The sequence below is a fragment of the Eumetopias jubatus genome, unplaced genomic scaffold (assembly GCF_037043125.1).
Source record: "Eumetopias jubatus isolate StellerSeaLion01/CBP00866 unplaced genomic scaffold, mEumJub1_p1.0 scaffold_17, whole genome shotgun sequence".
NCBI classification, from domain to species: domain Eukaryota; kingdom Metazoa; phylum Chordata; class Mammalia; order Carnivora; family Otariidae; genus Eumetopias; species Eumetopias jubatus.
Genome location: NW_028274823.1, coordinates 8634883 through 8662165, shown reverse-complemented (window position 1 = coordinate 8662165; position 27283 = coordinate 8634883). Strand labels below are relative to the sequence as shown.

The window sequence follows — 27283 nt, the reverse complement described above, 5'->3', positions numbered from 1 at the left end:
TTTTTTCTTGTGACCTCCAAATGTCAACTCTTTCTTCAAAACGCTGATCTGAGTACAGACTGTCTTGCATTCCCAGCTCTAGGCAAGAATCATGGTAGTATCCTGAATTCCAGCCATGCTCTTCTGATCCATGTCAGGCTCCTACTTACCGTAGCTTTAGAGTCTTAAGAATGAAATTGAAACCCAGACCTCTGAAGTGGCAAGGGATGGTCTGATTTGCTCAAGGATTTGCAGCAACGAAAGCATGTGACATAACATCGGCTAGGGGGATAAATCACTCAGGGGGCGGACTTGGACTCCACCTTGCTTAGTTTATGAGCCATGGAACACCTCTTGGGGTCTTCAGAAGATTCTGCAAGGACAGGACAGGACAGACGAGCTGCCATTAAATGACCCGCCTGAGTACAGAGCCACCTCCTCAGATCGACTAGAGGCAAATGATGAACCAAGAGTGACTTTAGAGCTCATTGCCGAAACCTTCTCTCTGAGACTTAAAATGCTTGTTTCTACTGTGCCTGTGACTGCTCCTGGAGCAGAAGTCCATGGTTGTTTCTAAATGAGACCACGGGCTCCCAAGTGGGTTGGTGTTAGAGGATCATGGGCAGGCTGGAGGGATAATCACAGGAGAGGACATGCCTTTGCCATCCTGCTGAACTGGATCTCTTCCTTGAATTCTTGGAAGATCTGTCTTCCCTCAGTAAGAAGAAATGTGAACTTGTGTTTCTTCTCTAAGCTTACATTATTAAATCAACATCAGTAAAATTCCACTTGCAAAAAAAGAGAGGTTATAAGTGGAGTTGTAAAGTGCTTTTATTCTTCCAAAGTCTTCTGCTTAAAATGAGGAAAAAAGAGTGCCAGAGACTGACGGTGTGTGTGTCCCCTCACAGTTCGTATTTTGAAACCAACCCCTAAGGTGAGGGTGTTAGGAGGCAGGGTCTCAGGGTCGTGACTACGGCAGGAGGGCGGAGCCTTTGTGCGTGGAATTAGGGCCCTTATAAAAGAGGGCTCCAGAGCCCCTAGTTCCTTCCACCACCTGAGGACACAGAAGAAGGTGAAGGAGGTGGCCATCTGTGAACCAGGAAGCCGGCCCTCTCCAGATACCTGGTCTGCGGGCATCTTGACCTGGGACTTCCCAGCCTCCAGAACCGTGAGAAAGAAGTTTGTGTAGCTTACAAGGCCTTGGAGATAGGATATTGTCATAGCGGCTCAAGAGGACAAAGACAAAGAAAAGCCTTTCTGCTATAATGTGGCAAATGCAATTCAGTAGAAGCTCCGGCTGCAACATGTGCACTCTGAAAACTGAGGTCACAGGAAAAACAAAGAGTTCTAGCCAGACTACTCAAAATCTATGTAATCAGAAGACTAAAAATTAAATACAGCCACAGTGATAGGACTGGACTTAAAAAAAAAGGAGCTACAAGTGAAGGCAGGGTGCTAGAAGGCAGGAGAAGGAAGACAGAAAGAAGCTAGGCTGCGGGGACAAGGGCGAGGGGGCAAAGGAACTAAGCTATAAGCACCCAAAAATAGGGCACACGACCCCCGCGCGCCAGAGGAACACGAAGTGATGAGCACCGCGTGCCCGAGGGAGTTCCTCTGAGGCTCTGCGCTCAGCCACGCGGCTGCACTCTGGGGTCAGGGGCTGGTACCGGGTCCAACGAATCATTCACATACTGGCAACGAGGGCACACGAACCAGGGCTACTTCTGGGTCAAAACGACGTCAGTGTTGGTCTTGCCAAGCGAATCTACAACAGCCGGACCACAGCGCGCCAGCCGGCCCCGCCCCCTTCACGACGCCTTCGCGGTACCCCCAGTCCCCCCAGCGTCGCCGCGTCTGCGCAGACACGTCTAATAAGCACACACTTGTGGGCAGACGCGGCGGTAACAAGTGTGGGAACACCCACAAAAGCAAGATTCCCATCATCTGCAAGATCATTTGGTGAGGGTGACAGGTGAGTCAATGGGGGTGCGATCACGGTCAGAAACGAGAGGTGTACGCAGTCGAATCATCACCCCCGACGTGCCGAGAACACTTCCATCTGCTGACTTGGGGGCAGTTTCGTGGAGTCGTTAGGGGCAGCAACTCTGGGTTGAAAGTAGCTTGGATTCGCGCACTGCCTCTCCCAGGGAACCCTAACCGAGTTACTCTACTGATCCGTGCGTCTGTTTTCTCCAAGACAGCGGTAATAAGAGTGCTTGTCTCCCATCGTGGAATAAATGAACTACTGGGCAGAATGTGCTCGGCCCGGAGCCGAGTCCGCTCTCCCTGGGCATCTGAGGGAAGGGGGTACACAGGAGCAGCTCGTCCTCGCCCTTCCACAGTACAGCACGGTTCCTGGCACATAATGGGCGCTTCGCAGGGGGGGGAGGAGTGAATGAATTCTGATGGTCGCAAACAGGGCATCTGGAAATTGCTGAGGACAGTTCTCTTTCTTTACTCTGTTGGATCCTCACGTTCTGAGAAGGAGGCAGTGCTGGTGGCAGGGCCTCGATTCTCTGATGAAGACACCAAGCCTCAGACAAGGCGGCCTCTTGCCTAGGGCCGCTGAGCTGGTCATCAGCGGACCCAGGAGGCGCGGCAAGCCTGAACTGCCCGGGGCCCCGGGTGGACCGCGGCGGAGCCTGCGGGGGGGGGGGGGGGGGGGGGAGGGGGGCTGGGCCGCCCCCTCACATCCTGAACGTCGGCAATTGAACAGTTTCTAATTCTGACACCTTGGTGTTTCTCACACATCAAATCCCATTAGCCTGACACACCTACAAAATACTCCACAGTGAGACCAGATGATATTTTTAAACCGCATTTCAAATGGTATGTGGGGGAAGATGTATTTTAGAGCACCTGTGGCGGTGAAATCAGGCTTCATGGGGCACCGATCCTGGAAGGTGAGAACCACAAGAGGGGCCCCAACCCAGGCATTATTTCCCCGTGGGGGCTGTGCTGAAGGCCCTCACACAGCTGCAGGCAACACTCCACCCTCTGTGGTTAACACCACCTCACCCACGGGGGTGGAGGCACCCAAGGGCTGGGGGTAGGCAGCTGGCCTGTTAAAGCAGCTACTTCGCATCGTAAGAGCAGGTGCAGAGATTGTTCGGAGAGCATTTGGGGAAATGATACACCACTGAAGAAAAAAAACCTAAATCCCCATAAGGACAAACAGCACTGAAGAGGTTTTCAATGACTCTCCTACTTCCCCTTGCCTCAAGTCAGGAAGGTGGGTCTGTCCACACTTCTAGCCCAGGGCGCCTGCCTTCTCCCTGGGCTGTGCCTCCCTTGAGTGGAGGATGAAGTAGCCAGGAAAGATGATGAGGACCTAAGGACGGCCTGGCCAGCTGCCTCCTGCTGGATGACCGTCCACCAAAGGGCCCTCCTGTTGCGCCCAGTAAAGGCAGGGCAGGGAACACCCTCCATCTCCCCTTCAGCCAGGTCTTCACATGACCCCCACTGTGCATGTCCTGTGTGCCGGGTGACATTCTGGGCTGGGAGGAAGGGAGAGGAAAGACCAAGCCCCTTCTAACCTGGGGCTTCTGCTCAAGGAGGGGCAGCTAACACCCAAGGAGACAGCATTCAGGGAGGGACAATGCCGCACAAGAATTAAGAGGGGCCAGTCACACAAGGCCCGCTGGGAGTTTCCAAGAGAACCTGGAAGCTACCAGAAGCTATGAGCAGAGAAGTGAAAAATGATCCAGTAAGTGTTTTAAAATTATAAATCACCTAATTTCACTGCTCAACAAATCCTATAAGTTCTCAGGACTCCCTCTTCTCTGGTGAGGCAGCAAAGGCTTGGAGCCATAAGGTAATAGTTCCAAGGTCCCAAAATCTAGAAGTGTCAAGTCAAGGCCAAGGTCTGAACTCCACATGCCTAGGACCCCTGCACTATGACCGCCACCGCCCCCCCATGCTCCACCCGCCCACTCTAGGAGTAGAATCCCAACTGGAACAACACAACTCCTCCCGCTACACCCACCAACAAACTCAGGACTAACAGGCCTTCCAATTTTTGACTGAAAGCATGGATAAATGTGAACACTTCCTCTTTAATAAAGGATAACTTCATTTATCGAGAGAGCATTCAAGGCCTTAGCTGACAGCTCCTCTCACTGCTACACAAAACAGGCCCACACCCACTGGGATCCAGCCCTGCTAGCCCCGACCCTGTTCACGGAGCTGCAGGCCCTCCCATTATTACTGGTCACGCTGGTGAAACTTGGGAGACTTCATCCTCTTGAAAAACACAATGTCCAGTTGCACACATCCAAATGTTTCTTATCAGCTCTTATTAAAAAAACAATACTACTTATGTAAACCAAACTTCGGACTTCATGAAAGTTAGTTCTAGAAACATTCTGCTGGAATCCTGGCCTGCAAAGTGGCGCCAGTAGAGCGGCTTCAAAGTCTCTGGGTGCGGCTGAGTGTCGAGCGAGGAGGGAAGAGCGGACGTGCAGAGTCGGAGCTCGGCTCCGAGCCCGTGAGCTCCCGGGCAGGGGGTCTCGTCCGCCTTCGTCCGGTTCCCGGCACAGCGGCTGCCCGCAGCATGCTTACAGAGACCGCCGAGAGCACGAGGTGTTGGCGCTGTCGCTCAGAAGCTGCTGCCCTGGACGGCCCCACGTCTCAGGGATGAAGGACCACCCCCCTCCCAGGAGGCTGGATGAGATGGTGCATGCGCAGAAGGGGTTTGGAACACACACACGGAGTTATGGAGCAGCTGGGGAAAGACAGCGAGATACCAGACACGCACACAGGACAGCGCATAACCAAACGCTTAACTGGGATGGAATGGTAGGAGCTGGAGCAGGAGGGGAAAGGCCTCGAGCATGGGCTGGTGGAATAACGCCCCCTCCCCAACAGAGATGCCAACTCGCTAATCCTGGAACCTGGGAACGGTCAGGGCTATCTGGTAAACGGAAATGAAGGCTGCAGATGTAATTAAGGTTGCTTGAGATGGGAGATGATCCTGGAACATCCACGAGGACCCAGTGTCATCGCGAGCTCCTTAGAAGTGGAAGAGGGAAGGAGAAGGATCAGAGACTGAGAAAGAATGCAGGGGCCTCTAGAAGCTGGGAAGGGTGAAGAAATGGGCCCTCCCCTCCAGCTCCAGAAGGAACACGGCCCTGCCCACACCTTGATTTAGCCCAGTGGGGCTTCTGTCCTCCAGAACTGGAAGAGAGTTAAGTGTGGGTGGCCTACGTGGCCGCATTTACGATAAACTGTTAGAGCAGCATGAGGAATTGATCATCATGGACACTGCAGGACTTAGGCTGCCTGGCAGGGTGGAGGGCAAGGGGCTGCAGGCAGGGGGACCCGCCTGAGAAGAGGCAAGAGGTCAAGAACCGCATGGTATATAAATTGTGCAAGGAGGAGCTCACCTTCCTGGAGCAGGACCTTGACAGTAGTGAGGCCCAAGGTCACATGACCCTTGAGCCTCAGAGGAGGAGGCCAAGACACGAGGTGCTGGGCTCCAAGAGAGCCACTAAGGGTCCTGGGGGGAGCCACAGAACAGTCTAGAAGAGGTGTGCGTGGTGGTGAGGAGCACTGGTTGGGGGCGCGGAAGAGGAACAAAAGCCACTGGCTGCCGATGCCTACTGGAGTCCAGCGCCCTCCTCCTGCCCGGTCCAGAGAGATCACACAAAGGGGACGAGCTCAAGAGGTGGAGGCGGGCCGACCTGGCTCCAGGTACCGGCAGCATCCTTTGTACTAAGTGCCCTTTGCAGAAAACAAGTGTCCTGAGTCTCATCTCAGGGCTGTCTCTCTAAGACGAGGATCTGAGGCATCGCTCTTCCTGGTGGGAGAGGTGGGGCTAACGCTTTTGAAACATCGTACAGGGTATCCGACCCAAGCTCAACCAACCGCGGGCTGCGTCTCCTGCCTGAGCAACTAGCAACGCAACCAAAATCCTTCCTGTCGCTGGTACCTGGATGTTGAGTCTCCCTCGATGCGCCCCGAGGCCGTAGCGCTTGGAAGTAGACGCATGAAGCTGGAAGTCTGTGATTTTTAAGGTTTCCAGACCAAGAGGTGGGCAACCTAGAAAGGACAACGCTTGTTAAAAACAAAGACAGATGTTCAAAGGCAAGTTTTTGATTTTCTAAATCTACCCTCCCGCTTTCCAATCTGCCCCTGAACCCCTACCCCCTAGCGCAGTGCACCCCCCAGGCATGTCCAGACAGATGCAGTCAACTCAACGTCAACAGCGTGCCAACTGCCCTTCCCGTCGGCATTTCCTCTCTGGCTGTTTGTGCTCTGATATTCCTTCTCTCTGTTGCTGTCCATGCTACTGTCTGAGGCTGTTTCCAATTAAGGATCCTTCCACAGTGTGACTCAGCCAGGGAGTGCTATGGGTTAGAAATTTCAGAGCAAGCCGTGGTTAAGCTCTGCAAATTAATCAGAACTTTGTGATTTTGCTTCAGCAACTCTGGCCTTTGTATTGTGCATGCTAATGAGCAAGGCAATATAAATAGGGGAAAAAAATCTATTGTTTTCCATTCTTAGCAAAACTGGTAGTTCTGAGAACAGCTACCAAACACAGTTTGGTTGAAGCTGCCCCTGGAAGAAGATGCTGGCACATGGGCAGGCCCCTGGCAAGCCTCCCTGTCCAGACCAACGACCCTGTGGATAAGAGCTTTAACAGCAGCTCTGGGGCCGGATCCCAGGCCTCGGGACTCCCAGGCTGCTATTCTCACCGCCCAGCCCACCGTGGGGCTGGAAGTCTCCAAGCGATGCTACCCGTCTCCTCAAATCTGCCCCTGGTGAAAGAAAACACAAACTCTGGAGGAGAAGCAAAAGCTATTTCTACTACAAGTGTGAGAAATCCCTCCTGTAAGAGGCACGTTTAAAAAGCTATGTGGCTCACTGCTGAGATGGGGACCTGAGGAGGTGGGCTATCTGTCCATCCATGACAAACCCCTGCAGGGGAAAAAAAGCCCTCTGGCCTCAGGATGCTGGGGGAGCCTGGCAAGACAGGAGCCCCCCTGGGTGTTCTGCAGGCCGCTGGGGAAGAAAGTCGGTCCAGGGCGGGGAGGGGCGCGTGCCTGGGTGGCTCAGTAGGTTGAGCGTCTGCCTTCAGCTCAGGTCGTGATTTCGGGGTCCTGGGATTGAGCCCCGCATCGGGCTCCCTGCAGCAAGTCTGCTTCTCCCTCTGCCCCTCCCCCCCACTCGAGCTCTTTGTCTCACTCACTCAAATAAATAAAATCAAGAGAAGAAAGGGAAGAAAGGGAAGGGGAAGGAAGGAAGGAAGAGAAAGAGAAAAAAGAAAGAAAGAGAAAGAAAGAAGAAGGAAGGAAGGAAGGAAGGAAGGAAGGAAGGAAGGAAGGAAGGAAGGAAGGAAGGAAGGAAGGAAGGGAGGGAGGGAGAGAGAAGAGAGAAGAAGAAAAAGAGAAAAGAAAAGAAAAAAAATAAGTTGGCCCAGGGGCTGCCATCAGAGGGACTCAGACCTGCCAGGCCCCGAGACGCCATCCAGTCCGCCCCTGAGGAAGTCCTCAAAGAGGAAGCCAAGGCCCTGAGACTGGAGGTGAGCCTTCCCAGGCATCCCTGCCAGCGATAAAGCTGGACCTCGGATCCTGGCCTCCAGATTCTCGGCTCTGGGCTTTCAAACACTGCCACGCTGCTTCCCTGGCCCTGCCCACGTCTGCCACGCGGCTGCCTGGGTTGATACACATGCATCAGCCATCTGTGCTGGGGCGGGAGGGGCAGAGAGACTGGAGCCCAGGGTGGTAAGGAGCACCAAGAGGGGGGTAACGGTGCCACTGCCACATGACGTAGCAGGAGACCCCAGGAGGCTTCAGGTGGCACCGTGAGCAACAGTGCTCCTGCCGGATTCTGCCAGAGGGGGGCCACGCCTCAAATGAGGGGGGGCATGGGAGCAGGAACCAGGCAGTGAACGGGGGCAGAGGGTGTGGATCCAGTGGGGACCACAGAATGAATGGGGCGGGCATGCAGCCAGAGCGGGGCGTGTGGCCGGTGGGGATCCAGGAGGCAAGCATGCCTAACCACCCAAGGCTGACCTCACAGAGGGTATTCTAGTTCTCCTAACACCCCTCCCCCACTAGGATCTGCCTAGGCACTTTCCAGGCCTGGAGGACACAGGGGTCTGACCCATGTGGGTGGCATTTCCTTGGTCCCAATGCTAAAAGAGTAATTCTTGGGGCGCCTGGGTGGCTCAGTTAAGCGGCTGCCTTCGGCTCAGGTCATGATCCCAAGGTCCTGGGATCAAGCCCCACATCGGGCTCCCTGCTCGGCGGGAAGCCTGCTTCTCCCTCTCCCACTCCCCCTGCTTCTGTTCTCTCTCTTGCTGAGACTCTCTCTGTCAAATAAATAAATAAAATATTAAAAAAAAGAGTAATTCTCCATCATGCCTACTGGAAATTGACCAAGTATCTGATGACTGAGCAAAGACATTTCTTACGTGCTTACTCAGAAATCCATGCTGCCTGCCTCCACCAGCCATGCCTAGTCATGGAACCTGTTCATGCTGACCCAGCAGCAGCCACACCTGCCCCTCCGCAGCTCGGCCCCTGGGCCCAGGCTGTGAGCGAGCAGGAGCCCGAGCCCCCACGAGGTCCCACTGTGGCCTCAGGATGGACGGCACCTCCTCTCCATGCTGCCTGCCTCTCTGGGCCATATCCCTCCGGCCTCTCAGACCCCAGTGGTCACTGGTAGGCATGAGGCCCTGGTCCAGATTCAGGGCAAGGACTGAGGGTCAGGCTCACTTCCTATACTCTCTGGGAGGTTAGATTCCAAAAGGTCCTTCACCCTGCCACTCAGCCCTGGCCCTGACCCCAGGCTTGGGGCTCCCTCAGCTGGAGATGCTACCCACCGTCCGCAGTTCTTACCCCCCTCCTCGTCACCTAGCCCCAGCCTGCGCTGCTTCAGACACATCAGCATCCTCAGGAACAACCCACATTTCCTGGACCCCAACACCAAAATGGCTGGCCAGTGGTTCTGCTGGACAACTCCCTGTGTCCTGGGAATGGCCTCTGCATCTCAATTCTGCTAGCTACTCCAGCTTTGGTTTCAGACCCCGACCGGGAACAAGGCACTGGTCTGTCCCTCCCATGTCCTGGTGCTCCGTTCAGAAGCTCGGTATTCTCACATAAGCAAACATCAGAAATGCAAAAAAGATTCACTGCCATTTCAATGAAATTCTTTCACAGCTGTTATCAAACATGTTCCCATCCCCTGGTCCCTCCTTCTGAGCAAAAAACACAGCAAGTGGTGAACTCCAGGTACCTCATTGAGCTAACACATTCTATTACTCATTTCACTCATTTAGATAGATAGGCAAACTGACAGACGGACCACACAAATACATATTATTTACTAGTTAAATAAGGAAGAATAATTGCTACCCAAAGCATTTCTTCCATTTTGGAAAAGAGAATATCTCATATGCACATGAATATTATAATTCAAAAAGGAACTACGTGGGTGCACCAGGGTGGCTCAGTCAGTTAAGCATATGCCTTTGGCTCAGGTCATGATCCCCAGGTCCTGGGATGGAGCCCCGTGGGGGGGGGGGGAGGAGGGGAGGGACTCCATCCCAGGAGAGCCCCCTCCCTGCTCAGCAGGGAATCTGCTTCTCCCTCTCCCTCTACCCTTCCCCTCCCCGCCTCGTGCTGGCTCTCTTGTGCGTGCATGCTCTGTCTCTCTCTCTCTCAAATAAATTAATAAAATCTTAAAAAAAAGGAACTACCTGAATAAAATTGCATATTCACCAAAACTACTCATATTGTTAAGGGGAAGCTCCACACATCCTCTCACCAGCATACACAAGGGGTGAAAAAGAAAGTGCCCCTAAGTGGGGTGTTTGTCGATTGCACATCTAATATCAACCCAAAAGCTCGATGCCTACCCTCCCAAGGGCTCAACCATCATGCACACGAAGCAAATGTGGAGTCCCACCAAGCCAGCACCACCATCTGACAAATGTCCACTCTTGCCCACTCCTGGGATGATGTGACAGCATAGGCCAGAAAAGCCACTCCTTCGGTCCACAGCACAGCTGATGATGTCTTTGGTGAGCAGACCAGATACACACACACACACACACACACACACACACACACACTCAGCCTGCAAGCAAATGCCGGCTTCCCTGAATCCTAATAAGGATTTTTTTTTTTCCTTAACAGAAGGATACACTATCTTCAGAGAATTTGGTTTTGTTTGGAAGCCTTGTCTGTTGTCCATGCCATTGCTAAAGACACTAGAGACAGACACTGGGAAAGGCCACGGCAAAGTTGCTGACACACGAAGGTCAGTGAGGCATCTCTGGTTGTTGTTAGAAACCAACCTTAAGCAGGAATGGGGGTTGCTGGGGACACAGCAGGAAGCTCCCAGGAGGGACCAAGGCAGGGACACAGGACAAGTGCAGGGTAGAGCCCCAAGAGCCCTCATCACCCAAGCAGCAGAAACCACGAGCCGTGTTCCTCCAGGGGATGGGACAGACCCCGCCAGCACTTCCGGTCACACCACCCCTCCCGAGGGGCCACACCCAGCTTCATACCGCTCATCCCAGGGAGGGCCTGCCCCCTGCATGGCCAGTCTGCCCACCAAAGTCAGGTGCTGTCAGCAGGGGGCAGATGCCGGTCTCCGGTTCCCACCTGCGCACGTGGGAGGGGTGGAGGGGCATCTGGAGCTGCCTGCACAGCCCTGCAGGCCGGTCCCTCCCTGCACCACCCTGCACCACCCTGCACCGCCCTGCACCGCCCTGCACCTCCTGGTGCGATGGCTTCTCCAGCTGTCCACCCTCACCACCCAGCCCCAGGTCCCCCTCTTCTCCACCCCTCCCCTTCTGGATTTTGCCTTCTGCACTCTGGTTTCTGTCCCCAGGCACGGCGCCCACGGCTTCATCCACACAATGACAGATGCCATCTACAGCAGCAGGTGAGGTTTCAACTCAGGACCCCTCCCGTGAGCGTCTTCAGAGACCGGACCATTCCACAACCTTCCATATGTGAGGCCTGCTTGGCAGCAGAAGCCCGGCCGGCTGTGGATGCGAATATCATCACTGACGTGTCCCCACCATCCTCCCCAGCCCACTGCTGAAGAAGCTCTCCGAGGCTGCAGTGACTTTCTCCTCCCCCTCGGCATGCTGTCCCCGTGATGAGACAGCAGAAGGCTCACCGAGGACAAAGCAGAAGCTGGTACCCTACACCCCCCCCACCATGTGGTGGTACGTGTGACATTCCTCAGGCACCCCTGACTGCCCTAAAGGAAAAATAAACGGTTAACTGATGGAGATTACAGCCTTGCAGGACAGGAGTCTCCCTCAGTTGATAAATGTCCTAGTGCTTAACAAGGAAGAAGCTTTCTTATCAATAGCCTCACTTCCAGAGACCCATAACTCCGTTCCTGAAGCCCTAACATCACCCTCCCATCCATAAAATTCAGGGAGGCTGAGGCGGAAGGAAAGGTAAATAACATGGAATTTCTTCTAACTCTAAAGCCCATTGACAAGGACATGTGATAGGAGGAATGTAACATTCCTCCAGGAAACTCCCAACCGTCTTCATATTAGTGCCTCATTAGAGGGGGAAACAGCCTTGGCTTGACAATAACCAGGTCTCCAGTATCCTGAGAGTCTTTAGCATATGACAATCCTTTTGGACACCCCCTTTTTCCTCACCTCCCCAACTCCTGAGTATATAATCAGCCACCCCTCACAACCCTGGGGCAGCAGCTCTTTCTGCCCATGGGGTCTGTCCCTGTGCTTTAATAAATCACCATTCTGCACCAAAGACACCTCAAGAATTCTTTCTTAGTCGTCGGCTCCGGACTCCACCGCTGAACCCCACCTATATTCCAAAATTGCATCATCTGCACACTCAGATGGCAGAAGCCCCAGGATGGGTCATGGAGACAAAGCACTATTGCTGTCTTCACCCGTGAAATTCCCCTCCATCTCCCACCCCCACGGGACGTTCTCCTTCCTTCGGGTTCATCCACTCCCTTCCTGCCACGACGTGTCTGTTTCACATGGGCTTCGCCTGATTCCCATGACCATCAGCACAACGTAGCTCAACACACATTTAGAGCAGCCCCATCCTCAGGGCGTGGTGCCACTCGGCCGAGACTATACGCTACACCAGCTGGGAGTTCCCTGCCTCCCCAGAATCACATTTACAACTTTTTTTTTTAAGATTTTATTTATTTATTTGACAGACCCAGCGAGAGAAGGAACACGAGCAGGGGCAGAGGGAGAGGGAGAAGCAGACTTCCCGCCGAGCAGGGAGCCCGATGCAGGGCTCGATCCCAGGACCCTGGGATCATGACCTGAGCCGAAGGCAGACGCTTAACTGACTGAGCCACCCAAGCACCCCCACAACTTTTTTTTTTAATTAATAAAATGTTGAAACATAAAGCAATTTAGCACAAACTCTCTATCCTACATGCCTTGATGCAAGGATCGGCGAGGCAAAAATCCCAGGTCAAACCATGTTATTCTGGACAAAAAGTTCCTAGGTCTATCTTAATGTTTTACACTGAAAGTGTTACACAGGGATCTCCACATTTAGAAAAATGAAGGGTTTTCCTATACTGAAGGACGGGACAATGAAGCACAGGACAAAAAGCTTTTGATTTGGGGCGCCTGGGTGGCTCAGTCATTAAGCGTCTGCCTTCGGCTCAGGTCATGATCCCAGGGTCCTGGGATCGAGCCCCGCATCGGGCTCCCTGCTCGGCGGGAAGCCTGCTTCTCCCTCTCCCACTCCCCCTGCTTGTGTTCCCTCTCTCGCTGTGTCTCTCTCCATCAAATAAATAAAATCTTTTAAAAAAAAAAAGCTTTTGATTTAGAGATTCTTAAGTAAATTCAAAATATAGAGTACTGCAATGTCCATATTAAATACTTAACTCTGAAGAATTTCAGTATATTTCCTCCTGATTCATTTTTCCCCTCTTCTTTCTACCCTGGGAACATCATCCTCAAGACTTTTGGCAGGTCTAGTCAAGGTCCACAATGAGCAAAATGAGCTGCCCCTCCACCTTGGTTGCATCCGCAAAGCGGAACAATACTGCACTGGAAGGAAATCCACAGAGGACAATTAAGAAACCACTGCCAAGCACACTCAGCCGCTCAGGAGAAAGGTGTGGGTAGGAAATCAAAAACATACAGAACAGTCTGGAGGCCTCAGACCTAGCTGGGCGAGGCGTGTGCCCCATGTTGCTATAGCCCTAAAGTCCCCCTCAGGTCCCCCACCCTGCAGAGGCCTACAGAGGGGCACGGGGACCATTCCTCCCTCCAGCTGCACTCCAAGCTATCAAAGACCAAAAAGTCACACAAAGATAAAGGATCCGGAAATGGCAGGCTGTACCACATCTGGCCACCAGGCTCCATGACCTCGGGCCAAAGCTCCAGACCGCCTCCCACTCCTTGAGGTGACATCTGCAGGACTCCTGTGACTCATCTGGGCCCTGGTTTTGGACACCACAGGGAACTGCTGCTAACATAACCCCAGGGGCAGAAAGCAGCCAAACAAAATCCACAGAATGAATCAGCCTCCACATCTTCAAAACCAGAACTCGAGGAGGGCAGAGAAGGTCAGAGAGAGACAAACCATCAGCCCAGCTCCAGTCCCTGGCTTGTCCAACTTCTGGAGAGGGTCAAGACAGTGATCCTCAGACCAACACGAGACTTCTCACTGGCGACCTATGCTCCCCAGGGCTCCACAAAAACAAACTGGAACCTAGAATCCGCTACCAATCAATGGAACCTAGAATGCGCTACCAATCAACCGTCCAGGTAACTAAGGGCATTTTCAGAGCTACAATACTTAGAAAATGTACCCCCTCCCACCAGAACCAGAGACTCTTGCTGAGAGAACTTCTGGAATAAGGAGCCAGAGACACAGAGACCCGCAGATACACACACAGCAGATGGGAAGAGCAGATCACTCCATACAGTAATTTCCCCTAAAAGAAACCCAGAGAACTCTCCAACTAAAGCGCTCCGGCAATGCAAGGTTAGAACAAGAAGTCAGAATTCCTTTGGTTTTAAATTCTCAGAGAGACATCCTGCCCTGTCGGAGGAGCTGTTGACCACAGTACCAACCCCCACGTGGAGGGCTCATCTGCATCCTTCCGAACACTTCACAGAGGGGCCAGGGGTGCTGCCCCAATTAGCAAGTAAAATGGAGAAGAAACAAGTGCTTTGAAGCTCAATTTATAAATGTCCAAAGTCAGAAGTCAAAAGGCCAGAAGCCGGAACCGAAATATGCTTGTATTACAACCAAGCCTGTGAGGTTGATGAAGGAGATCACTGCCAGGCTGACAGGGTGCTGAGAGTCCCCCGGGAAGCTCCGCCCCCAACCCTCCCGGCTCACAGCCAGCCGGGCTGCGCTGAAGCCATGGGCCAGGGACTCCAGAGGGACCCCACAGCAGCCAGAGAGCCCCCCACAGCACTGTTCCCTGCTCCTCCTACAAAACAAACCCACAAAAAAATCCTGTATCATCAAATCAAGTTTTTGTTGTTTCTAAAAGGAAAAAGATCAATGCTCAGAAGCAGGTGGGAAAGGAGAAGATGAAAATGGGTGGGAGAAAGAAGACTTCAGGAGGATGTTAGAGAAAAGAGATGTGTCATAACCAGAAGGAAAGAGGGTGACAGTCATCAAAGATGACTCCACGTGGCTCCTAAAGGCAGCACACGACTCTATGAGAAGGCCCTGTGCCAAGCGGGCACCATCCACCATCCACCAGGCCTGGGCCCTGTTCTACCTCCCCCCTCTGACAAGCACACGCACACACATGTACGCTCCATTCAGTCTTCCCCGAGCTTAAATTTTCTGTGCTGTGGCCACTTCCCAAAACGGCTGTGAGGACCATGCACGATGCCCTGGCCTCCCAGTGGAGGACCCAGTGGCCAGAGTTACAGGGCAAGGTCCAAATGCAGGGTGTAAGTTAGAATTCTGGGTTTGGAGCACCAACCCCAACATCCCACCCCCAAAACCCCAATCCATCCGGGGGCAGCAGTCATGAGAGACAAGTCACGAAAGGTATTTTTAAAAGGCTGATGATTTGCAGAACAATGGGGCTAATACGCAGGCAACCACCATGAGCCCGATGCTCTGAAGGCATTTTGTGATTTCATCTCCCCAAGCACCGTGAGAGAAGGGCGTCATCATCCCCATTTTACACATACACAAACTAAGACTGGAGGAGGCTTACACAGAGTGAAATAGCTAAATGCGCAGGTTAAAATTTGAAGATCAGGTAGGCCATAAAAGCCCAGGGACAGCTGGTACGCCACCTGCTTGACTTGAAAATGCAAAGAGCATAAGGCAAATGCAAGTTTCGTGGTGGTGTTTGGGGTCACACCAGAGAAAGGCAGTGGGGCCGGGACAGGCGTCACCGGCTGGCCAAGGGGAGCTCAGCGTCCCAGGCCATCAGGCCTGCTGTGATCGTCGGCTGGAAGCAGAGCAAAGAGTTCTCCAAGACCTCGAGAGTGCTGGCAGGGACAAGTGCACAGATGCACTGTCGTCAGAAATCGCATAGCTCTGACTTATGACATTCTATCCTTCACCTTTCCTAACATGACATTCCCTTTGATGGATGAGAGTGTGGAGAGAGCTTCCTGCTGCGCTGGAGGATGGGTCTACAGTGGCTCTTTGCAGGTCTCAGACATGCCCAGCTTCCCAGAGGGGCACGGCGCCCCCACCCAAGGTCTTGGGGAAAGGAGTTAATGTCAGCCTTATCCAGCCACCCTTGGAAAGCACCTCCCTCACCTCAGGACTCCCTCACCCTGACTCAACATCAGAATCAGAATCTCTTGGGGAACTTCAAAAACACTGCTGTCCAGAGCCCTCCCCAGAGACTCTGATGGACAGGACTGCAGAGGGGCCCTTGTCTCTAAGGCTCCCAGGTGATCTTCTGAGACCCTCAGAATCTGGCTGTTGTCTCTTCCCTTAAAGCTACAGAGGCTCAGAGTTCCCCTTACGCAGGTCCTGTGGATGAGGCAAAGGAAATCCTCAGGGAGCGGTATCCGAGGGCTGAAAACCCTGCACAAACCGTGCCCAGAGCACCTGCATCACAGAGGCTCTGACTTCTGATTGGTGGCTGCTCACTTGAAAAGCCTCCAAGACCTCCTCCCCGACATCCACCCCTCTCATCCTACCCACCCCTGGCTAACAAAGGTACAAAGCATCCTGTTCTCCTCACAGGGGAGCAACTATGAGTGCCCATCATTGAATCCCCAAAGCCATCAATATTCCCCAAGTAAATGAATGAACGTGTATTATGATCCAACAGAACTGATAATCATTAGCTTGCACACTGTTTTGTTCTTTCTATATTGCTTATCAGGCCAAAAAGGGAGGAATTATTGTTTCAAAATAGCATTTCTCAAGCCTCAATCACCTGCTTATTATCTTCATGAATTTTTCCATATCCAAGTACCACCTGCACTTTTACTTTGTATTTTTATTTAAATCAAGAATTTTAATGGAAATAAGTGACTGCAAAAGGAAGCCTTTTTCTAGAAGACAACATAGGAAAATGTCTTCATGATCTTGCAGTAGGCGAAAAACATTTAAACATGCAACAAAAAGCACTAAAGGAAAATACTGACGATTTGTCTGTATTAAATTTAAGAACATCTGTTATTCAAAAGATAGCATTACTAGAGTTCAAAGATAAGCCTGGAAGTGCGAGAAGATATTGCTGTGCAAACATCTGACAAAGGACTCACATCCACAGTATTTTTAAGAAAGGCAAACATACAAGGGTGGCTCAGTCAGTTAAGTGTCTGCCTTCAGCTCAGGTCATGATCCCAGGGTCCCGGGATCGAGTCCCGCATCGGGCTCCCTGCTTAGCAGGGAGCCTGCTTCTCCCTCCTCTGCCTGCCGCTCCCCCTGCTTGTGCGCTCTCTCTCTCCCTCTCTGACAAATAAATAAATAAAATCTTAAAAAAAAAAAAGGCAAACATACAAAAAAAACCCTCCTATAAATCAATAAGAAAAACAATGAGCAAAAGATCTGAGCAGGCATACATGAAAGAAGATATTCTAATGGTGCGTGAGCATAAGCCATTTGTCTTCAGGAAAATGCCGATCAAGACCACAACAAAATGCGAGGACCCACATACCAGTATAAATACAATTAAAAAGACACATATCAAATGTTGTCAAGGAGGCGAAGCAACAATACTGGTAGAGAAGTGTTAACGGGACAACCGATCCGGAAAGCTCTCTAGGGGAATTTACTAAAGATATAAATTTGCAGGCCCTGTGACACAGCAACTCTACCAAGGTGCAGATACCCAACAGAAACTCACTCACACATACACCAAGAGACTTATATGCAAGAATGATCCCAGAAACACAATTTGTGATAGCCAAAAACTGAAAACAACCCAAATGTCCATTAATATGAGAATGAATAAGTAAACTGTGGTACAGCCATGCCACAGAATACTATAAATCCATGAAAATACACGAATCATAACTATACACAATAACATGGAGAAATCTCATAAACATACTATTAAGTGACTGCAATCAGACACAATGTATGATTCCATGAATATTAAGTTTAAAAACAGGCAAAAGTAATCTCTAATGGTGATTATCCTTGAGAGGGAACAGGGCTAGTGACTAACTGCGGTGAGAGGGAGGCCTCATGGTCTGGTCATCAATTTATGATCTAAATGTTAGTTAAAATAGTGCATTTACATTACATGTGACATGGTGCATATGACAATCCAATGTGTTATGCTCTGAAGATTTCTAGACTTTTCCGTGTGTGTTATACTTTAATAATAATAGTAATAATAAGAAGACTTTCCTTTTCCTGACCTCTATATCATGCTAGTATCAACTAAGTCTATTTGTCCAATTCGGAAAGAGGAAAAGAGAATTATGCTGAGTGAAAAAACCCAGTCTCAAAAGTTATATACCATATGGTTTACTTCATCTAACATTCTTGAAAACACAAAATTATAGAGATGAAGAGCAGCCTAGCGGTTGCCAGGAATTAGGGACTGTGGGAGGGGGTATGTGGCTAGAAAGGGATGTTACAAGGAAGCCCCACAGTGAAGAGACAGCCCTGTATCTCTCTGTGATGGTATTCCCATGAAATGGCAGATGTGGTACAAGCATGTAGGACCAATGCACATACACACACACACACACACACACACACACACACACACACACAGATAATGGGTGGAATCTGAATATGCTCCATAAATTTTGCTATTATACCACAGTTATGCAAAATGTCAGCACCAGGGGAGGCAGAGTGAAGGGTGCACAGGACCCATTTGTTTGCAACTTCCTGTGGATCTCTAATTATTTCAAAATAAAGGCTTGTTTTTGTTTTTTTTTTTAAAGACCCCTTAAAAAAACTCTCTCACAACATGTTCCAGGTTATTTAACGTATCTCAAAAAATCACCAGTTGTACAGAAGTATCACAGACTTTGGGGAATTCTAGTTTAAGCTTTTGCAACATCTCCCAAACACATCCTAAAAACCTACAAAGACTCCTATAAAGAAAGATTCTCAACCATGCTTCAACCTAGTGCCAGATGTGCAAGAATATTCCCCACAGCTGAATCAGATATTGACAGCTGGAGAAAAAAAAAATGGAGGTGACCAGAGGAGGGACAGAAAACCCTTCATCCCCCTGCGTGCCTCCATTTTGAAGTCCAAGGTCTGCAGCAACGAGAAAACTGAAAATTGGACACCATCTCCAAAGCTCAGATCTAGCTTTCTGAGGTGGCCAGGTGTTCACCTCTCCTCCCCGACCCCCATCAGCTTTCCACAACTGTTTGGATCGGAAACTCTCAGAAAACAACAGGAAGGAGGGACAATTGTCACACAGAAGGACAGTGTGGGGCAAAGACAAGAACACTGACGACAGCATAGGAAGATAATTATAGTTCCCCCATGTATCCCATCAGAAAAGAGGATCTAAGAACTGCAGCCAGGGAAGAAATCAGCACCTCGGGGAAGCAAAAATATGTAGAAGATAAAGAGCTGCTTGAAACTGAAAACTGTACTGAGCGTTTGCATGCCTACTGGGTCAACATCTGTAGATCTGAGAAAGGGCTGCAACTGCCCCCCAGTGGAGGAAATATGGCTGCATTTTGCCTCACTGAAAGAAGAGTAAAGAACAAATCACTGATATGCCATCTATGAAGGACAAAATTCCACAAAAAAAGAACATGAGCTATTATCACCCGAAAGACTCCAAGCAATAAAGTACCTTTAAAAGTGATTTAATGTAATAACGAGGAAAATATTTTTCCTAAAATTGTTCACCCTAACTATAGAAAAATTATTTAAAATAAGGCCAGGGGCTCCTGGGGGGCTCAGTCAGTTAAGCATCTAACTCTTGATTTCAGCTTAGGGGTCGTAGGATCTAGCCCCACGTCAGGCTTCACACTCAGCAGGGAGTCTGCTTGAGATTCTCCCCCTCTCCCTCTCTCTCTCCCTCTCTCTAAAATAAATAAATAAATCTTTAAAAGAAAAAAGGTCAAATATTAAAAAAACTACAAACCCAAAGGCAGAATTAAACCCTATGGAAAGATCCATTATTTTTAACCTGGGATCTTTGCCAATGAAGTAAAGAAAAATAAGTAAAAAGTTTAAGAAATGGAAAGAAAAAAAAAAACAAAATTGCCACTATTTAGCATATATTATGATTTTGTACCCAAACCCAAGTAAATATATAAATAATTGTTTTTAATAAGAGTTTAGCAATGTTGCTGGATATAAATCAGCATAAAAAAAATCAACTGTCCTCCTGTATACTGGCAATAAAGAGTTAGAAAACTGAATTTAAAAAGCATCACAAAATAGCAAATATCTAAGAATAAATCTAGTAAAGATGGGCAAGATCCATTTATTGGGAGATATTTAAAAAGACTTAACAAGTGAGGAGATATACCATGTTCATGGATTAGAAGACTTAATGTTATAAATATGTTAATTCTCCCCAAGTTGATTTATGGAATCTATGAAACGGTCATCAAAATTCCAAAAGTTTTCAGTGAGGTATTTGATGAACCTGACTGGGTGGTGTAAATATATGTGTGTGCACGCACACTTTTAAAGAAGAACTAGGTCCTGCTCTATTGGATATCATGATGTGTTATAACGCTATAGTAGTTAAGAGAGTAAGGTATTTCATGTATGGGTAGAAAAATGAATTAATGATAAAGAATAGCAAGACTGAAAACAAAGCCATATATATATATATGGACTCCGAATCCCCAAAAGACAAAGGTAGCACGGCAAAACAACAGGGAAACAAGGAAAAAATAAAATTGAATCCTAACTTCATATCATAAATAAACAAAATCCATCCCGAGTATTTGAAGACCTAACTGTGCAAAATAAAAAAGGAAAGAGAGCTTTAGAAGACAGTATAAAATATCTTTATGACTTTGGAGTAAGAAGGGATTTCTTAAACAAGTCGCAAATAGTAGCAACCAAAAAGAAAAAGAGAAAGATATATTTGGCTACATTATAATCAGGAACTTCTGTTCATTAAGACCCGACAAGAATGAAAAGGAAAAAATAGAGAACATATTTGCTACCAACATTATAAAATCAAAATTCAAACTCAGAGTGGATAAATCTATAAGGAAGAAAATAGAATGGAAATGTCACCAGAAAAGATATTCAAATGACAAATAAATCTATGAGAAGATGCTGAACCTCATTAATAATTAGGAAATGCAAACGAAATCACAGTGAGTCACCACCGTACACCTGCCAGATTGGCAAAATACTAAAGTCTGATCATACAACAATTATTCAGAACGCGAAGCCTGGAGCCCACACAATGCTGACAGGAAGTCAGAACGGCGTGCCCACCTCCCCCCCACGGATGGAAACAATTGAGCATTTGTTCAACGGTGAAGCTAAACGCAGCCATTCCACATCTAAATGTATATATACTTGGAGAAACTTAAGCCCATGGGCGTTAGGATGTATGCAGGAGTTTGTCATGGTGGCGTTTTTCATAAAATACAGAAACTGGAAATAAGTCAAACACCCATCAGCACTGAAATGTATAAAAAAAAACCTGTTGTATAGTCCCATGACGGAATCCTAGCCAGTGATGAAAACGAAGGAACTAAACAAATATAGAATGTTAATAGAAGATTATAAGATACGTATGACTGAATATACAGAGCATAATTCCATTTATATAAATTTCAAAATCAGGCCAAACTAGCTTATTTAGAGATAAAATCGTAAGTGGTAAAGCTATGAAGAACATCTGTTAAAACTGGGGTAGAGTTCAACTCCCAAGTGGAAGGCATAAAGCTGGGACAGAGAAGCTTGATAGGCTCTACTTCTTGGCTCCGGTGATGGTGACACAGGGATTGGTTTTATAAAATATTTGCTAAAAAAAATATATTATCATTATGTAATTTTTCTATGTTTGCTTTATCTCAAAACAACAGTAGGAAATATCCCACATGAAGCAGTAAGAGCGAAATATTACGCAAAAAATCACATCAGCGATGCGCTAACAAATTTCTAAAGATTTCAGAATGCATATTGAAAGGACAAAAAAAAAGAACAAATAGTAGCAGCAATTTTTTTTTTTTTGTTAGTGGGGGGTACTATAAAAGAGACACAAAAAAATCCTTATAAAACTTAAACTACTCTTACCATATGATCCAGTAATTGTGCTCCCTGGTATTTGCCCAAATGAGTTGAAAACATGGCCACAAAAAAACCTGCCCATGAATATTTATGGCAGCTTTATTCATAATTGCCAAAAGCTGGAAGCAACCAAGATGTCCTTGCATGAATGAGTGGATAAACAAATGTATGCAGTAGAGCCAGACAATGGAATATTATTCAGTGATAAAAAGAAATGAGCTGTCGAGCCATGAAAAGGCATGGAGGAAATTTAAGTGCATATGATTAAGCAAAAGAAATGAGAAAGCTAGATGCTATATGATTCCAACCACATGAGATTGTGGAAAAGGCAAAACTCTGAAGACAGTAAAAAGATCAGTGGTTACCAGAGGATCAGGGAAGGGAAACAGAAATAAGTAGACAGAGCACCGGGGATTTCTAGGGCAGTGGAATCATTCTGGATGGTACTGTAATGGTAGCTGCGTCTCATTATATACATTTGTCAAAACCCATAGAATGTACAACAAAAACCGTGAACTCTCCTATAAACCATGGACTTCAGTTACAAAGAACATATCAAAATTCCCATCACTTGTAACAAAGGTATCACAGGAATGCAAGATGTTAATAATAAGGGAACCCAGAGGAGGAGCGGAGATATAGAGGAACTCTCTGTATTCTGCCTTTATTTTTTTCTAAATCCAAAACCTAAGATGTCTCTAAAATAAATAAATTAGCTGACAAATTAACAAAACGTAAGTACATAAATTGCAAAAGGAAAATGTATCAACAGAGTGACGATGTCTTCAAAATAAACCTTATCAAAATTAACTAAACGAATAGAAAATCTGATAATCCATAACCACGAAAGAAAGTAGATCTGTCAAAGAACTTTTTCAAGGGAAAATGCCTAGTTCCAATGAATTTACAGTCTTGTTCTTTCGAGCTTTCAAGGCATAGATCATTCTGTGTTCCTGCACTGTAACAGGCCTTAAAAAAAATGAGTCAAGTGCCCAAATGAATGACTGATACAAAGCTCCCGCAATGGAACCTGTTGGTCGAGTCACTGTTGTAAGTGCTTTATTCAAGCTACCTTATTAAATACTTATCCCAATCTTACGGGTATGTCCAATTATTACTGCCATTTTGTATTTGAGAAAACTGAGGCACAAAGAGGTTAAATAACACGCTCAAGACCATACAGCTAGTCAACAGTGGACTGGGCTTTGAGCTCAGTATGGTTCCAGAGTTCTTAACTACCCTACACTGCAATGTATAAACAGAGATCCTGTCCTTCACACATAAGGAGTGCTCATAAAACAATACACACACAAGGAGAAAATGGGCAAAAGACTGTAAAAAGTTGTCATAAACCTTTCGAGAGAGCAGTGTGATAACTCCATGCAATTCCTCCTCCAGGAAGCATGAACTCAAGGCGTGAGCGAGTGAAAACAAAGACAGAAGGAGTGTAGAAATGTTCACAACCTGGGAAGAACTGTCAGTTAAGACTCCATCATAAAATGGAAAACCACTTCACATCATGCCATAAGAGTATTTGATGACCTAGGAACGTAACAGTAGCACATTAAGCGAGAGTAGAAGGTTACAAAACAAGACTAGTTCAGTTTTGTAGAAAGCGTGTGTGTCATCTACACACATACCTGTAATTTTGTTCCTGATGCATGCAAGTGCGCACACACACACACGCGCGCGCGCACACCCACACATACACGGAGACAAGATTGGAGAGAGAGACTCCAAATGTTGACTGTGATTATCCCTGGAAGATAAGACTACAAATTTGTTTTATTCCCTTCTTTGTGTTTTTTTTTTTTTAAGGAGTTTATTTATTTATTTGAGAGACAGAGACAGAGAAAGAAAGCACAAGCAGGGTGGGCAGCAGGGAGAGGGAGAAGCAGACTCCCTGCTGAGCAGGGAGCCCTATGCAGGACTCAATCCCAGGACCCCGGGATCATGACCTGAGCTGAAGGCAGACACTTCACCAACTGAGCCACCCTGGCGCCCCATCCCTTCTTTGTTTTTATACATTCTCCACTTTTTCTACAAGGTGCATCCATTACTTTCATAGTCAAAATGTTTTGTAAGCCAGGAAAGAAATCTATTTTAGAACAGCTTCCACTCTGAGTTAAGTTTCTAGTTTTTTTTTTTTAAGTTTTAGGGTATGACATGGCAAATTTGGTTTTCTGCTAACTCCATCCTGAGTCAGCAATATGGAAGTCAAGAAGAAGATCTCATCACAGAAGGGCTGAGAAGATGGAAAGAAGACAGGCAGACTGTCACAGGAACAAAGTCCCAAGAGCAACAAGAAGCATATTTCTACTCTGTAAGAGGACTCATGTGACCTTGGTCAACCAGAACCAGGGGAGGCAGAAGTGAGGGGTCAGCTGGGTGACAGACATGAGCGGAGCCCGTGGGCGCTCCCAAACACATCAGAACTCTGGCTCCAGACCCCTTGTCTGGGACATATCTCTATGCCGGCACCTCCACCATGGCCCAGGTTCCAAACCAAAGCTTCTACAGCCTGTGCCCAGGCTCGCCACACTGCCCACATGGCATTAACAGAACTCAGCTTACACTCGCGGGCAGCAGTGAGCCCGGGACCCCTAATCGAACCTAGTGAAAGCCCTGCCACAAAACCACTGGAAGAACAAAATAAATCTCTCCCCACTGCAAAGGCAGGCCAGAAAATCCTCACAAGACACGTTTCATGTCAGAGACTGAAGAATAACTTTCTAGGCATGTTTGAGATACAGTGGAAAGTGGGGGAGCCAGACAGGTATGGAGGAGCCCATGGTGTCCCACCTGCCCACATTCATCAGGCTTCCCAAGCAAGGTGGGTCCACGAGGGATGTGACCCTGTCCCAATTCTGGCCCCTCGCCTCCCCTCTCACTTCCAAAGGGTCTGAAATACCCCTGGAGGAGATGTGACCGTGTATCATAGCGTCTGCCAGGTCAGCCAGGACTCATTCCCATGCCCTCAGCCGCTGTGCCAGATGTCTGGGGAAGACCAGAGCTGAGCCCCCGAGAAGCACCCAGCCATGCAACACCGGGGAAAGGCTCACAACAAGGGCTTGGATGAAAACCCAAACTGTCTCTGCTATAGTGAAAAACTCTCCAGTGTCACACACACACACACACACACACACACACACAAAGTGGGTCAATCCCCAAGCATGATACCTGGCTGAGGCCTCAAATCTCACCCAGCCCAGGCCCAAGGGAGCTCCGGTTCACCAACATGCATCACTTTGGGAAAAAAATTCTACTTCCACGATGGTGGGAAATCATGTTCCTTTCCTACAGATCCAAGAGCATTTCCTGTGGAGGCGAGCCCTGCTGTTCTGGGTCATAAAGAAGCCACTTGAACATACATGAAATACCTGCTCTAGAGCCCAGAACACTAGTTGCAGCACAGGGCAGGTGCTCAGTAAACAAGTTTGCTATTCTTATTGAGTGCTACTCCAAGGCTGGGTGCTACTCCAAGGCTGGGTGTATCCTGAGAACAATCAGGGGGACCAAGCTCTTGAGTACTCATATCCTCCCAGAGGAGAGGAGCTGCCCATAGGAATCACCAGGATGTGAGACAGGAACGGACTGGGACCCTGAGGAGGAGGTGTAGGAAAATGAAAGAGAGGTGATCAGGGCAGTCTTCCCGGAGGCAGCATTTGCAGAAAAGTGAAGTTCTGCGGCAGGGGTTGACAAGCCTCAGTGCCTGGGACGGCCAGACCCAGGCCACCACCTGTGTCTGTATGGCCCAAGAGGTAAGAATAGTGTTGTACTTTTTTAATGGTTACATTTTAAATGGTTATTTATGTAATGACATAATAACCTCAATTTTGCTTCTTGACCAATAAACCATATATTTATGATCTGATCCTTTAAAAATGCCTGCCAAGCCCTCTAACTGGGGCACAAAAAAACCCAGATGGCAAGTAAAAGCCATCGCTAATGTTCGCTGAGAGCTTGCTGTGGACTGTGTGTGCTGTACCCTTCGGACACTATTGAATCTTCAAAATAACCCTCTAAAGGGATCTCTTCCCCACTCTTGCAGAGGAGGAAACTGAGTCACGGAGAACTGAGGAACTTGTCCAGAGTTGCACAGACAGTGAGAGTAGAGCCTGATCCAAAGCTGTCCTCTCAATCACCGAGATGCCTGTCCAGTTCCCTCTGGAGAAAACACGTGAGCCATGTGTTTCAGCACAGGACATGGTGTGAGAAAAGCCCATCTGCCTGTGGGGAAAAGGAGGAAGGGGCCAGAAATGAGAAGCCAATAGAAACAAGCAAATTCTCTCAAGCCCTCAGCTCAGAATGGGCACCTTGGCACTCCACCTTACTCCACCAGACGCAGCGAGGCATGGGCCGGCCCAAAGTCAAGGGGCACTCCCACCTTTTAAGAAGGAACTGAAAAGTCACACGGCAAAGGGCTGGACGCAAGGAGAGGTGAAGAACTAGAGCAATAATTCAACCAGCTGTGCCAATTATTTTAGGACAATATCCAAGATGCATTTTGGACACCTGCCCGAGCGGACGCTGCTCCTCAGCCCGTGTACGTGTTCTCTCCGAGAGTCGCATCTGAGGCAAACTCACGATGTCATCTGCTCACAAAACGGGGGTGGGGGTGGAGAGGGGCGGGTAATATCTGTACCACCCACCACCTTGAAAATGAAGCGGGTCACATCTCCATCTGCCACCTTGCACACAATATAGGTGAGGTCCGTTCCACCTGCTACCTTGCACATGACGTAGGTGGCATCTGTTTAAGCCACCACCTGACCCCTTCATTCTGCCACCTCTCCAGCAAGGCCCCCCAAGGGACACCTGAGCAGAGACAGAAAAGGCTGAGCACAGGGTCCTGAGAGTGCCCGGCTAGCTCTCTGAGGCCCATTCCACCCCACAGCGTCCCCCAGGCGCCCGTCTGACCCGAGGCCAGCATCCCTAACTGCTGTGTTCCCTGCCTCCATGGCCACCGTCCTCTCTCCCTTCCATACTGCATATCACAGCCCCCCACAGCGTCTCTCCCTCCCGCGTCATGCCCAGTTCCTCAATCTTGTTTTAACAGAAGAGCAAGGTAAAGAAGTTTCATAAACCAGAGTCACTTGTCATACACTCAGTGCATCAGAGCCACAGCGACTGCTCTAGAGACCAGGGACCCCAGCCCATCAGACAGAGCTCTGACGCCAAGGCCAGGGGAGCGACTCTGTGTGGGCGTGCGTGGGCGTGCGCGTGCGTGTGTGTGTGTAAAGAAATAGGCCCTGAAAACTCTTTTTGAAAATGCCTTCCCAGATCTTAATAACTTCCAAATCTGGTAATGCATAACTAAAATAATTCGAACCAACCCTTGTGCTTCAGCTAAAAAAAAAAAAAAAAAAAAAAAACCTAGACAAATTATTTTTTAAATGTTTAAAGCACTTAAAAATTAACAAGATAGTTAAGGGACTCCGAGGCCCAAGTAGGATGGGAGCAAGAGCCCAGAGAGTAGAGGCCAGCACTGGGAGCCGCCTTGCCCTGGGGCATCTGAGATCCTGAAGGAACAGCTGGTGTTCAGATCAGCCTGCAGGGACAAGGGAACGGAAGTCATGCCCAAGGCCAACCCCAGGTGGGAGTCTTATTACCACCCATCTCGCTGAGAGCCCAAAGGTCACCAGGGTTCACCAGGGTGAATGAGCAGAGGCACAGCCCCG

The 27283-nt window shown here is 48.7% G+C and overlaps 1 protein-coding gene across 2 annotated transcripts in view; it reads right to left on the bottom strand.

Moving 5' to 3' along the window:
- The window catches only part of CPXM2 (carboxypeptidase X, M14 family member 2), a 146810-nt gene that overhangs the window by 106078 nt on the left and 13449 nt on the right, over window positions 1–27283 (bottom strand). Inside the window, exons 1-2 of one of the 2 annotated variants that reach the window (XM_088020156.1) lie at window positions 21609–21736; window positions 5909–6018 (exon numbers count right to left, since the gene is read on the bottom strand). In XM_088020156.1, the coding sequence (XP_087876282.1) occupies window positions 5909–6018; window positions 21609–21684 (186 nt within the window). In that variant the 5' untranslated portion in view covers window positions 21685–21736. Of the gene's footprint in view, window positions 1–5908; window positions 6019–21608; window positions 21737–27283 lie in introns of those variants that run through there. The other variant, XM_088020155.1, reaches the window with a different exon arrangement.